This window comes from Leiobunum rupestre, chromosome 10 (genome assembly GCF_980474605.1).
Source record: "Leiobunum rupestre chromosome 10, qqLeiRupe1.1.hap1, whole genome shotgun sequence".
NCBI lineage: Eukaryota > Metazoa > Arthropoda > Arachnida > Opiliones > Sclerosomatidae > Leiobunum > Leiobunum rupestre.
The window spans coordinates 36498824-36514016 of NC_143393.1; the positions used below are offsets into that span (position 1 = coordinate 36498824).

Here is a 15193-nt window from a genome sequence, read left to right on the forward strand (position 1 = left end):
GGTTTACCGCGTCTCGGAGAAAGTGGTGTCGCACGTCGATGTGTTTTGTGCGCGAGTGGTAGAGACTATTCTTCGATAGATCCACCGCGCCCTTATTATCGCATAGGATGTGCGTGGGTTCACGTGCTCCCTGCAATTTCAGTTCAATCAGGCCTCGACGGAGCCAGATTGCTTCGGTACTCGCGCTCGTTAGCGCCATATACTCCGACTCGGTAGTGGACAATGCTGGGGTCGGCTGTTTCTTGCAGTTCCACGAAACCACCGCTCCGGCCAGACGAAATACATAGCCGGTGAAGGAACGTCGGTCGTTAACGCAATTCGCGTAGTCAGCGTCTGCGTGTCCGGCAAGCGTCGAATTTCCGGATTTGGTGAAGACGAGCTTGAGATTCGTCGTTCCTCGCAAATACCTCATCACGCGTTTAGCTGCCGTCCAGTGTGGTTTTCCAGGGTTGGAACAATACTGGCTGAGCATGCTCACCGCATGAGCTATGTCAGGTCGAGTTGCCAGCGCCGCGTATAGCAGCTTTCCGATCGCTGAACGGTACGGGATTTCTTTCATCTCATTTTTGTCTGCTTCGGATAGAGGAGCCATTAGCTTTGATAGAACACAATTTTTGTCGACTGGAGTTACGACCGGTTTGCTATCGTGCATGTGAAATTCGCGCAGAAGATCTTCGATGTACGTCGATTGATCCAAACTGATTGTGCCTTTTTCTCGATCTCGCAGGATACGAATACCCAGGATGAAGTGAGCCTCGCCAAGATTTGTCATTTCGAAATTCTTACGAAGTTCTCCTTGGAGCCAAGATTTCGCCTTCCTGTCGTTCGAAAATATAAGCAAATCGTCCACGTAAACAGCAACGATTAAAACGTCGACTTTTTCGATTTGATAGTACACGCAGCAATCGAACTGTGCGCACTTCAGTCCTATGCCACGCAGCATACTGTCCAGTTTCGCGTACCAAGTCCTTCCGGCTTGTTTTAGACCGTAAAGGGCCTTGTTTAATTTGCACACGTAAAGTCCTCCTTTTGGGTTCTTCTTTTCGTATCCTCGGGGTTGACGCGTATAAATGTCTTCTTCGACGTCCCCATTTAGGTAAGCGGTAACGACGTCCATCTGGTCAATGTCCCAGTTGTTAATTGCTGCCAGTGCGATGAGTAGGCGTAACGTCGTATACTTCACCACCGGCGCAAACGTCTCCTCGTAATCGATGCCGTCCTTCTGGAAACATCCTTGAATCACGAGCCTGGCTTTGTAACGAACGACGGATCCTTCTGAGTTCCGTTTAATTTTAAATACCCATTTGCTTCCTATTGCGGTGCGTCCTTCGGGTAGGTCGACTAAGTCATAAGTCTTGTTCTTGATGACAGATTCGTACTCTTCTTGTATTGCCTGTTTCCATTTCTCAGCGTCTGGTTCACTCAAAGCTTCTTCGAGTGACTGCGGATCAGCATTTCGACTTTCGACGTTTTCTTTTTCCATTTCTAGCAGGGCGTAATCATCAAGTGATCATATACGGTCCACTCGTCGTAATTTGGGGATTCGGACGTGAACTCAGCATATTCGTCGTATCCGTATCGCCGTGGTGGTCCACAAATTCGAGGGGGGTTTCTACGAACAGGTTGCTCGGCTTCCTGCTCCGGAAGTACGTCTATTGGAATTGGAATTTCGGGGGGGGGGGGGGGTGGCCTACGAAGGCTACTCCATCGACATCTGCCCGGGCCTCTCCTGGCCCTTGGCCATCGAGGATGTCGACTTCTGGAGCGATCGGTGCTGCCACGATGGCTCCGGTGATGACGGGTGTATTAGGAAACACTTCTACGTATAACGGTCCAGGGTCCGCTTGGGGAGCATGGCTTCTTGCCATCTGGCTTTCTACGAAAGTAACGTCTCGTGAAATTGTTATATTGTGCGTTTCCGGATCAATCAGACGGTATCCCTTCGTGGTATCGCTGTACCCGACGAACATCAGTTCCGTGGATTTCTCGTCCAATTTTCGCCTCTTCTCTTTTGGTATATGAGTAAACGCCCGACATCCAAAAACACGCAGACCGCTTAAGTCTGGTTTTCTGCCGTGCCAAGCTTCATAAGGGGTCATGTCCTTTACTGCAACCGTAGGCGAACGATTTTTCAGATAGCACACAGTGGCTAGCGCTTCAGCCCAATATATATTTGGTAAATTGGCATCAGCTAGCATGGATCTTGCCTTTTCGACCATCGTTCGGTTTGCACGTTCAGCGACGCCATTTTGCGCAGGGTTGTATGGCACAGTCGTCTGGTGTATAATAATAAACTTTATTATATTATTTTCGTACTAATGTGAAATAAATTATCGTGATGTTAATTTATTGAAATTCGTTAAATTGTTCTCTTTTTATGTTACAAACATAGTTTCTGCCGTTTCAAAAGGTAAAACTTGTTAATTTATTTAGAATCCCATTCCACGCACGAGCTTTTCGCTCATGTGGATTAGGGTGATGTAATTACTCCTGTTCCAACAAATGTACTCTGTGTATGGCATCAATAAATAATTCAATAATCAAAAAACTATAGTCGCTGTTTTCATGATGTCTCGTTGAGAGAGCTCCCAATCATCCCGGAGTGTCTACCCCCCTTCCCGGGAAAATGGGTGAAAGATTACGCGGGGAAAGGCGGAGGGGCGTGTCTTTTCCCTCGGGTATCACGAGACGAACCAGGTGCTATACCCTTCTATTCTCCGTTCAGCCGAATACATTCTTAATAAAACAAATATCAAAAATCTTATTACGTTATGTAAAAATGAAAAAGATTTCCATCTACCTTTCTTAGATTTTTTTTACGGTTGAACTATTTGTCTCGAGGATAGAGCGGGAAATAAAATATTATTTCCTGGGAAAACTGAAGTCCAAGACAGACATAGAGAGCTTGAGAGGGATCAGAGGAAGAAGGATTGGCGACGGGAAAGGGCGATTCGGCACTATGCGGAGGATTTGGAGCGGAAGAAACTCTCCGATCGAGCGCCCTCTGGCCAAAGTAAAGGGAAACTATTTTAAGCCTTCTCGAAAACCCTTCGCGTGATTGACTAATAATTCGGGAAAATACACTTCCAACCGTACCCAGCATGCCTAGCGACGTCAATGACCTATGTGGCGTATGCATATACAAACCGCGGTGAGGGTCAGGTAGAAATTAAAAAAACAACACACATTTTATTTATTGGGAAACTGTAAATTTATAGTAACGTTTATTGTCACCAGATGGGGTGAGGACTCATTAGAGAAACCCTCAAATAAATTGTCACTAATCATAGGCGAGTAAGAGCCCGCTAATTTAAAAATAGCAGTTGTTACATGTTTTGAAGTGTTGAAACTTGTAATAAATATTATAATAACATAATCTGTAAATTCTGTACGACTATATAAATCTCGAGTACGATAGCTTAAGTGTGACTTAAAAGGTCAATTATAAATAATTATGGATCTAAATTGGAAATGTACTCTAAACCGATTTAGAGTAAAGTAATAATCAGCTAGGCTAATACCCAAGGCACCACCTTAGGCCTAAGTCATCAAGCCACTTTTAAAGCCATTAATCCAGGTGGTCGGGCTACAGTGCGCAGGAGGGTGGTGGCCAGCCCTTCATGCCACGCGAGCCAACAGCTCCCTACACTCACTATTAACTTTAACCTATTTAATGAATGAAATCCAATTATGTTACGCCAATCTCATAAAAAAGACGAAATATATGGTTTTAAGTTGGTTCGTCAAGTTTAAAATTTACCAAAACATATCATAAGTTTTATTTCAGAAAAATCTCTATTTAACCAAAAACGGGTAAGGAAGATCAAAAAAAGGTCTACATAAATCGTGATTTTCACAGGGTTGTACCTTAAGGGGTTGCCTTGTTAACAAAACCACTAAGTAGTGACAAAATGTATTAAAATAAATTAAATAATTTAAAAAAATATTTGAGTTACGCAGAAAAACCTTTTATTAATCATGGTAATAAATAAGTAATTAATTAAAATTGCCAATGTTCGAGACACGAAAATCCCACACTTTCCGGAAAATATTCACAAGGATTTTGAGACAAAGAAATGATTTTGGTTTATTCTTTTACTGAACATTATTTAAATAACTTTTAGAGAAATCTTCAAAATCTTTTAGCTTGATCGTAAATATTTTTATTAAAATTCTTTCTCTTTCAAATGATCCCCATGTGTATCCGTTTGAGGTTTGGGTAGGACTGTGTGAACCAGCTGTTCTTAGCCAAACCCCTTTCTCTTTGTAATGGCTACGGACCGAAGGCCAGTTGTCGCTTGGGGTCCATGCTGGTTTATGGCCAAAAGCTACCGTGTCCCCGCCGGAATCTTTGCATCTTGGTGACGTTATCTTAATGGTGTAAACGAGCTGTCCCCTCTCCATCTCCCGCAGTTCATTTCCTATTTACGGTCCCTAATTATCAACTTGGGAATCCGGGGTACCGTTTGGTATGTTAGTCATTTTGTATTTTATTTTGTATCTTACGATTGTGTTATTTCCTTGAATTCTTTGCAAATGTATTTCTGTGAAATTGTCGCACGTGTGTGAGAACTCCAACAATAGCCTCTCTCTCTGCCCCCTGCAATGTTGAACGGCTAACGTTCTCGGTCGGTGAGTTGTAACGGACACAAATGACCATTATCGTACGGAATTCGGAGCTTCGCGCGCCTGGTGTTTTTATGGTGTGCTTTGATGCCACCCAAACCAAGAATACTCGTAATTAAAAACGCACGGGGTCCCACGTCCAGGGATTGACTGGGTCCGGAAAAGGGTGAGGAACACCATACTGGTGATTTGAAGGTGACCTAGGGTCTCCAAAGAAAAATGACGAGGAACCCATAAAAATTCGAGTCGAAAACAAAATTAGCCAAAAGGCGAGGACCTGTTACACCATGAAACACCGACAGGAGAGAGAGTTGGACTGCCCAGAAGTATAAGTATGATTTACATATTTAAGAGGGAAAGCCCCGTTACGGGGGCTAGGCGATGAAGTCGGCTGAGGACCAGGATTGGCATTGATGTGGTTATTTGAATGTTGATTTTATATTATTTTTATTTTATCACGTGTATTATTTTTAATTTGACCTCTGCAGAGTAGTTAGTGTATACTCATGTTTATTACTTTCTTATTGTTTAAGTAAAACGCAATATTTTAGAAATGAATACCTCGGCAAACCCTTATTTATAAAATTTAAGCTTATCATCACCTACACAACTCCTACTCGTTCACCCCAATAGACGCATTCACATATTGCCTACAGGGAAATATACAAAAAGGGGCGAAATCCACCCGAGGTACCTTCCTATTTAATAATGTTTGAGGTAGATGGCGACACTATAAAGTTTATGAAAAATAAACTTTTTTAAAAAGTTATTAATTAATTACTAAATTATAGTACTTTAAATCTCTATTAAAAATATATAATTTTTGTAATTTAAATTAACGATTAATTTTAACAGTAGTTAGCACTCTCCGCCATAGATGACACTATAATACAATTTTAAACTATCCAATCAGGGAAGAAAATTTTGTATTTTAAATCTCGACAAAACCGTTCTCCACTAAAAACTGAAAACTTTCAACCAATCGTTGAAAATCAAAATTATGACGTCATGTTGCTATCAGAGCGCCATCTACTAACAAATAACGCCATCACCACGTTACCTCGGATGAATTTTCCCCCTTTAAAGTCGTCTTTGCCCGTCAAAAATTGTAAATCGATCTATAGTTTCGTTATACGAGTATCCCCGGATCCAAACCCATTGTAGCCCGGTCAAAAGCTGTCCTTCAGGCCAGGAGCAGCGGGTGAGTAGAGTTTTGGTAAAGTGGAAAAGAAATGGCTAATTCTTAGCAGACAGGCACTCTAATTCCATTGTCCACCGACCGTCTTTACAATTAAATGTGAATGTCCCCGGCTGGTTTGAGGACTGAAATAGCGCTCCCAACGGCCAACTGATTAAATTTATCAGATCGCCAATTTTAGAGATACCTGAAGATAATCAGTTAAGGGAGACGCCCACTGCTCTTCGTAACGTCTCCGTCCTACCTTTCACAAGCCTTGGCTTCGTAACGGAGACAATGCCTTGTGGAAGGCAGGGCGGATACGAAACGGAGAGCTAGTTGGCGCCTAGCCTTAGATGAGATTCATCCGTTATGGTTCTTCGCCCAGAAAACGGATCTCAAATTGTGTCTGATTCTTTATTACAAGTAATCGATAAGATCTCATCCACTATAATTCATCTCATCAGATTCAGTTATAAATCACATTTCCGAAATCTGCTCGCATTGCATTTGTCGGCTTACAATGAATTCAGATTAGTTTCGGGCTTAAACTATCTCGTTTGCATTTTGACCCATTTCAATTGATCGGATAAACTATCTCGTTTGCATGTTCTGGAAATTAGACGGACGCGTCCCATACAGTCGATTTTCTCTAAAATAAAACGATTTATGACAATTTTTAAAATTTGAAGCGACTGTAGCCCTAATGTTTTGGGTTGTCTGATAAAATTATTGGAAAATTCAGCAAGTACATTTTAAGGTTTTTACGCCATTTTACTCCAGCTGGCAGACATTTTGAGCGAGTTAGCTCTCAAATCTAAAAATCGGGATCTATTTATGTTCCGATTGAATAATTCAACCTTTTACTAACACTTGTAAGTAAGTGTTATTTTCAACTAGAGTTGTAAGTCGGAAAATTTTCCGTATTTTTCCGAAAAAAAAAAGGATTTTCATTCCATGATTAGCCTAATATAGATAATTTGCGGCGCTTTCGCCTGGGGCTACCATTTTTATTATTTTCCCCGTTACAACCAGAACCGTCCCTTGAGTAGGGTGAGCGGGGCAGTGGCCCAGGGGGCCAGGGCGCCAAAGTGTTTGGGCGCAAAATCAAAGATTTTCATTTAAATTTGATATTGAAAAATTAAAAATTTCTACCTAAGGTTCTGGGGGCACCATTTTGTTTTTTTTGCCCAGGGCGCCATTTGGGCTAGGTACGGCTGGTAACCCCCCGCCCAATATCACCTTTAGTAGGATCTTTCAGTAGGATTAAAAAAGAATATTTCTTCCCAGGGGAATCCCAGCTTATTACATTGTAGCAGAGACATAGACCACGTGAGCGATTGTAGATTCTAAGCCTTGCCATTTTAGGTCGTGTACTTTTCCTAATTTTGATCCTTTAAAGCTTTTAACTCGTAAAACATAAAAACTAATGAAGCTTACCTTTAATATTTGTGTTCTCTTAAATACTAAGGAAATGAATCACAAAGCCCTAAAAGTGATATCCCACGCTACAACTATTTTTTAAACTAATAGACTTAACAGTAGGATAGTAGATACTGTATGGAAAGCAGCTTTTCATCAACAGGGCTACCAGAACATTTTTACGAGCTTCAATTTCAGACGCCAAATTTTAATTTCGCGGCATTTTCGCCTTATTTTGTCGAATACAAAAGTAAAACTAAACCTCCGGATTAGTCTAGAATAAAAACCCTTAAAAAGTAATATATGTTTAAATGCTGATTTGATTTTTTTAGGTGGATGGAGCTTACTTCTCCTAAAAATCGTATCATCAGCTAATAAATTATAAATACATTATTTGTAAAATGTAGACTATTTATTAATCTCAAACATAAAAGTAGATACGTTTTTTACTGAAATAAAATTCATTATATTAAATCTTAAATAATTAATTATGAATAATTTAAATTCGATTGAATTTTGCTTGAAATTACGTGTTATTTTTCTGCGTATAACAATATTTCAAATTTACGTTTCTACGTATAAATAAAAATTTATCTTGAGTGTAAAATAATTTAGTTATTTTTAGATGATTATTTAATGAGATATCCATCTTCTTTTACTCGGGGGGTATTATCTTTAAAACTAACTAATATCTAATGTAATACGATTTTCAGTTTCATTTCCTGATTCTGAGAAGTTATATATCTAGAGTTTCATTTATTTATTCGCCCGCAAATGTGCATTAAAACTTGTGTTTTAATCTTAAGATGGGTGGGTGAACTACTAACGACGAAATTAATTAAACAGTACACATCCTTCCATTTAGAATTTCTTGGCCTATGTACTCCGAATTGTAAATAATGTTTTAAAGCCTTAAAGGAGAACTGTCACCAAAACCAAAATTTACGAGGTTTTTTTATAGAAAGATAGAAAATATATTAATAATTATGTCCCTGAAATTTTATAGTTATTGGAACCGTATTTAAAAAGTTACGCTCCTTTTTCCGCAACCTACATCAAACGGCTTCAAAAATTTCAGAAATCGCGGTTGAACCTGCGTGCAGCGCCAAAAGAATGAAGCGGCAAAAATTTGAGAAAGGGCGGCGTGTACGGCATATTAAAAACACGATTAACTACAATCTACCAATATAACTAGGTTAAAAAGCCAAGGAAAATGTCGTAGCAGACGGCAATTCCGACCGAAAAACGATAAAACCGGCGAAAAAATATTAACGAGATGGCGCTGCAGGTAGGTTCAACCAAGCGGTTCTGAGATTCTCTAGTGGGGGGGGGGGGGGAATAAAACCAGAAATTTGGTTGCTTTTAATAAATCCAATACTGGAAATATTAACATGAAATTTTTGTATAACCATTTAAATGGTTTTTAACCAATTTTAGGGTGGTGACAGTTCTCCTTTAAGAATCATTTTTAATTATGCATGAATTAGAAATATTCAAACTTTAATTCTCTTTTCAAATGCTTTTATATATTCTTAATAATTGAGACGCGTTCTGCCGATCGAATGAAAAGGCCACCCACGATAATCAATTTTTCCCGCAACAGCTCCCCTGAGGCGAGAGCGAATTGTTATAACGGTGTTGGATTTGGCATCTTTACCGTCGCACGGCCAACTAAAAACAAGAGTTACCGAATCGAAGTTGGCTGTGATATGGTATTCACGTGATTTTGTTTTCCCATTTTAGTAAGTTGGTTAAGACCAAAATTTACTTTATAGTTTCGCCTATTGTTATAACGGTGTTGGATTTGGCACCGCCCACGAATACCCCTCATACTATTCCTTCATGATAAAACATAAACTGTGGAGAACCTGGAGCCATCTAACGAGCCGACCGTTAAGAAATTTATTTTTTTATGGTACAAAGGCCTAACAAAATGCTGATTTCACTGTAATTTTAATGGTAACTATGAACTCGTAATTATATTTTATAATTAAAATTGCGACTATTAATAGCAATTAATCGCTTAAGACGTAAATAATGGTCACAATTTGTCAACGAGTCTATTTTAAATCTTAAAGCAAGTGTCGGCTCTAACGTGAAGTAGCTCTTTTTCAACAGATGTCGCTAGCGTCCAAATCAAAACAAGATGCTTAAGCTACATTTTCACCCAAAAGGCGGGACATAAAAGTACCCTTCGCGTTGATTGACTCGTTTGTAGATTTCACAATAACTTAAATTACAGTAATTTTTAACAATATATTTCATATGGGATATATAATTTAGATTAGAGTCCACTAAGTAGAGTATAAGTTGTCTAATTATTATACTCTGCAATGGTTCTCCGATGACGTTATTGGTTCGCTATTTTGAATTTTAGCTTCCTTGGCCATCAATAGATGGCACCTCGCTCTCCAGTAAAGTCATTTTTTTGAAGAGTCAGATAGATACATTGCCATCTCTAATAACCAGGGCCTTATAATAATACAGGTGGCCATGATAGAGCCGACAGTTGCTTTAAAGCTATGGCGGCAGAGCCAGTGGCGTAGCTAGGAAAATTTGGCCTATGGCAAACCATAGAAATTGCCCCCCTTCCCAGGTGGTCAGAACTATAGGAAATGGAATATAAGTGAAACTTTAATTCTTTTTTAATAACTATTATCTTTTATTATACAATAAATATTGTGTAATTCGAAACAAACTTAGTGTTACCTTCCTTGCTTTGATTGACGAAAATTTGTCAATAATATAGTTGAATACTGTTTTGTTTCGTTTGTTATATCTCGATACTAAGCAAAGCAAGTTCACACAACCTTCCTTGGCCCATTCAAGCTCTCAAATAATTGTGTATTAGTTTTAATTTGCTAAAAGATCGTTCACAACTCGCAATGGAGACAGAAATATCAACATTAAAAAAAATTAAAACATAATTTGGCGCCCCCCGTCGAGTTGCGCCCATGGCACGCGCCATGTCTGCCATACCCTAGATACGCCTCTGGGCAGAGCAATGGAGGCCAAGGCGATAATGTAAAAAAAAATCTTCCAAACATAGAAGACTTTCTATCAGCCATTGGCCCATTGGAAATACTTACCAATATGACGTCATAAGGGTGGCTACAGGGCCACATCGTTAAAAGAAGAATTTTGAAAACGGTTTTTATTTAACTTTAATTACTTATTTTAATTTATCCGTCAAGTTCACAAGACTTTAGAAATCTTGTCAACTTGATGATAGAGTATTTCATTTTTCCAAACCATATTGACCCACGCTATCCGAAGAGGTAAAGGAAATCACCTAAATAAATTGAATACACGTTTTCTGATACTCAAGAGGTTCGTTTAACACGGAATCTCAAATATATGTCCTTCAACACTTTGTTGAATCAGCAAAAGTGTGGGCTCCACGTGAGGTAGTTATTTTTGCAACAGATTTCGCTTGCGTCAAAATCAAAACAAGATGCTTAAGCTTTATTTTAACCCAAAATTTGGGACATAAAAGTACCCTTCGAGTTGATTGACTTGTTTGTAAATTTCACAATAACTTAAATTATAGTACTTTTTAACACTAACAAGGAGACTACCCGAGGTGTTACACACCGATTTTGTTCAAACTCGGGGGATTGGTAGACCTTCATGTAACTTGAAAAATCCTAAAGGGATTTTATTGAATGGGCAACGGTTTTGCCATGGCAACGAAAAATGTTTTTGACAACATAAAATGGAAATTTTCCCATTGAAAATAACATGGGATTTTGACCGATTCCAAGGGTCCCCCCCTGTGAAACATTTTACGAAATTGAAAAAAAAAAATTAAAATACCAAAATTATAAAAAAAATTGATAAAAATGGACGAAAAAAATCAAAATTGGTCACATTTTGAACAATTTTTTTAATTTTTTTCACAGGGAAATCGCTCAAAATCCCATGTTATTTTATGTTGTCAAAAACATTTTTCGTTGCCATGGCAAACCCGTTGCCCATTGAATAAAATCCCTTTAGGATTTTTCAAGTTACATGAAGGTCTACCAATCCTCCGAGTTTGAACAAAATCGGTGTGTAACACCTCGGGTGGTCTCCTTGTAAGTATAGTATAAATAGTTTAATTATAATACTCTATAATGGTTCTCTGACGACGTTATTGTTTCGCCATTTCAAATTTTAGCTTCTTTGGCCATTAATAGGTGGCACCACACTCTCTGGTTTTTTCGAAGAATCAGATAGATACATTGGCATCTCTAATAACCAGGGCTTTATCACAATACAGGTGTCAATGATAAAGCCGACACAGGCTGAATACAGATAATTCTTTTCAAAGCACAGGTATGCAAGATGTAGAAATTTACAGCGTAGGGATATTTACAAACCGTTGACTACAAAGGCGCGTGCACGCGAAATTTAATTAAATTATTTCTGGCATTTTATTTCACCAATTACGGTCACTAGGATCTCCAATATCTGGACCAGGTTGCGTAGGCAACGGCGAGGTTTTCAGCCTTGCCTACGTTCTTATTAAGGCCCGTGTACGCGAAATTTCTTTAATTAATTTCTGGAATTTTAGTTCGACAATTTGGTTCTCTCGTATCTGATTCCCCGTTGTCAAGGCAACGGAAAAGTTTCAACTTTCAATAGTCAACATCCACAAATCTATTATAACAGATTTGATTTGGGTACATTTGTTCGAATTTCATTCGTCCGAACGGTGGTACAGTAAGAATGATCATTTGTCCGAATGTCGGAAAACAGGATCGTATGTCCGAAAACGTATTTCATTTGCCCGAAAAAATTATAACAACTATTGTTGGTGATTTAGTCGTTCAATTTATATTAACTTTACTGGCGAATTTCATTTGTTCGAATAATCGTTTGTCCGTTTTTTCGAACATTAGGAATTGTTTTTTTTTTAAATATTGTTAATATAAGAAAATAGTAACATTAACGTGAACCTAGCCTAACCTAACTAAATATACAATATATAGATATAGCAGCAATTAAGAAAAAACAACTTGAACAAACAACCAAGGGCGATGACTGGGGGGGGGGGGTGCCTTATAAAAATAGTGAAATTTTCCCTCAAAACCCCCCCTGAAATAAAATCCTGGATACGCCCTTGAAAACAACGATATTTACAATGTAGTTTTTTATTTTTAATTCTTGCACTAAAAAAATTCCGGACCAAAAAAAACAGCAATAAGAAATACTAATTTATTGACAGAATTCGGAAAAGTGATGCTACCGATTCGGACGAATGAAACAAACAAGTTGTCCGATTCGAACAATTGAAACATTTGTTATTTCGGCGGTTCGGACGAATGAAATTCGAACATTTGTTCCACCGTTCGGACGATTGAAATTCGAACAAATGTACCTACCCCACAGATTTGGGATAAGAATAAGAAAAGTGAAGACACATATTTGAGTAATTGTTTTTAATATAAAATATTGTTTTGTGTCTCAATATATAAAGTTAAACCTTACAAACTACGTTTTTTAATACCAAGAAATTCTTCATTATTTACAAACTTTCCTAATGAATTCAATTAGGGTGATAGCCTATTTAAATGACAAATGAAAAGAGACTTAAAACGGTTTTAAAATTCACAATTTATTTATTTAGCTCGCGGCTAAAGAACAGTAGCAACTATATGTATAAAGCGCATAAATGTTTTTTCGTCCCAAAATTTTATCATTATACTGTCAGACCTTGTAAAAATCCAGCTGAAGAAGGAGGAAGAGTTCCTCCGAAACGTTGGATTTTTAATTAAATAAATTGTGAATTTTAAAACCGTTTTAAGTCTCTTTTCATTTAGTTTTTCACAATGTGCTTCTCTTCACTTCTATTTAAATGGCACCTTGAATAAGTTCATAACGAACTTCATGAAAACTTCTTATTAGGTCCAGATCGGTGCGCCATCTTTCGCGAATCAGAAGCAACGAAATAAATCGTCGCGGCATTAAAATCAAAGGCTGCACGTGCCTGGGCCATAACGTAGGCAACGTATTAACAATATTTTCCAGATATAACTTATTTTTATTCCGAAACTTCAACAAAAGGTACAGTCCCAATCAAAAGTTTCTAGTCGTTTTCTCCTGGCAGCCATTTTATTTCTATTTTAGGTATGGGTAGAGCACCAAGTGAGGGCTTTTTAGAAAAAATACTTTCACGAAAATAATATGCTAGCACCATTTTGGGCGTGAGGAAAGCCGGAAATAGGAAAACCCCTCAAAAATGACACAACGAAGAAATGAATAAATTATATGCTGACGAGTGTTCCAGTTTGCAAGTCGCTTTCGAACTTATAAAGTTATGGTTATGTTTCAAGCATTAGGAATATACTTATATCTAAGAAGATAATATACAGGGTGTTTTAAAAGGTTAAGCAAACATTTTAAGGAGTTGCAGGGGTTGAGTTGAGAAGTAAGTCTGTTTTTTCCCCATTTTCCTACGGTGAGTTAAAAGAGCGCCAGATAGCTTCAAAGTTTGGCCCACTAGCCTCTGGAAGTAGGCTGCAATAAGCAAAACACCAAGCAGCAGGGACTTTAAATACTGTTTAAGTTTACTTTTTTACGCTGGTTACCTCGATTTGTTACAAAGTCCTTTATTACCTAAAACACGAACCCAAACCTTAACGTTCGCGTTTCCCCGCTGCTTGGTTTAGCGCTTGTTGCAGCCTACTTCCAGGGGCTAGTAGGCCACATTTTGAAGCTCTCTGGCGCTCTTTTAACTCACCGTAGGAAAATGGGGAAAAAACAGGCATACTTCTCAACTCAAATTTAAAATTTAAAATTTTATTGGGAATCCTTTTTTTTCTTACATTGGTTGTGGGCTAACTCATTAATGACTTGTAAGCCCGGTTTTCAGAGGTGTGTAAGTTTAAGAGACTAACGAAATATTGTAGAACATACATAAATTTAACAAAAAATAAAAACATTATATAAACATAAAAAAAAAGAAAAACTAAATTACACAAAATGTGAGTGTATACAGAATTTAAAAAGATTCACAGTAGTAAGCGCTGTCGGTTAATCCATTAGATTATTTTTTGAGCATAAGTAACTTAATTTCTTTTTTAAAAGTATAATTTTTTTCATATATATCAATATCCATAATTGTGGAGTTCAACAATTTTATGCCATTATATAATATTGATTTTTGCATAACTTTTTGAAACACCCTGCATACTTAAGGTAGACGGCATTGAAACGAACATTCCATCCCCAAAGGTATCTTAGAGAACAGCGAAACAAGTAAGCTTTGGCTCACCCTTGACGTGCAGGTTGCTTCCTCCCAAACGGTAGGTTTCCACCTGCAGCGACAGCGGTGTCGGAGAAGTATCCATGAAGACATCGACGGCCGAGAAATCGATTCCGCGTCGATCGAGCAGACACTGGATCGCTTCCCTGCCAACAAACCAAGGGTGATTGATTAAGGGTTCAAATTTAATCAGGGCGATTTCAAAAGAGCGCGATAAAAGGTGGCCGGCTCACCGTAACGTGACATCCTTCGACGCCGGCAAAATTTCGTAACCAGGTTCCTTGAGCACGTCAAATGCCACGCTGAAGAATTCCTGACTCGGAATCTATGAAAACAAAAATTAATTTACGTATTTCAGTTTCGTAAGTAACGTAGTAGCCATAATTAGAGCACGAGGGGCTAACCACTTCCTAAAATTCTGTACACCGACTACGGGAGTACAAAAATGAGTACAGCCTTTGGTAGTGCTAAATCTGTAATCAGTTAGGTAATAATTTTAGTACAGTCAAAGCTACAAGCTTGTACACCGATTACGGCAAGTGATCAACCCCTCGTTAGAGCGTAGCGCCGATTTGATTTCAGTCGGCCGCGGGGTTGGCGAAAAACACCCGGCGGCGGCGGCGGTGGCGTTGATTTTTTTCGGTGGCGTTGGCACGGGGGGGAAAAATGGCTCTCCCCTTTTTGAAAACTCAAAAAAAAATTCAAAATGTTTTTGAAAA

At 38.5% G+C, this 15193-nt stretch overlaps 1 protein-coding gene across 1 annotated transcript in view; it reads right to left on the reverse strand.

Annotated features, from left to right (window-relative positions):
- LOC149925546 (pleckstrin homology domain-containing family G member 5-like) overlaps positions 1 to 15193 on the reverse strand; it is a 147909-nt gene that overhangs the window by 40452 nt on the left and 92264 nt on the right. The window contains exons 4-5 of the mRNA XM_090161773.1: positions 14708 to 14799; positions 14484 to 14620 (exon numbers count right to left, since the gene is read on the reverse strand). Coding sequence (XP_090017899.1) covers positions 14484 to 14620; positions 14708 to 14799 — 229 coding nt within the window. The remainder of the gene's footprint in view (positions 1 to 14483; positions 14621 to 14707; positions 14800 to 15193) is intronic.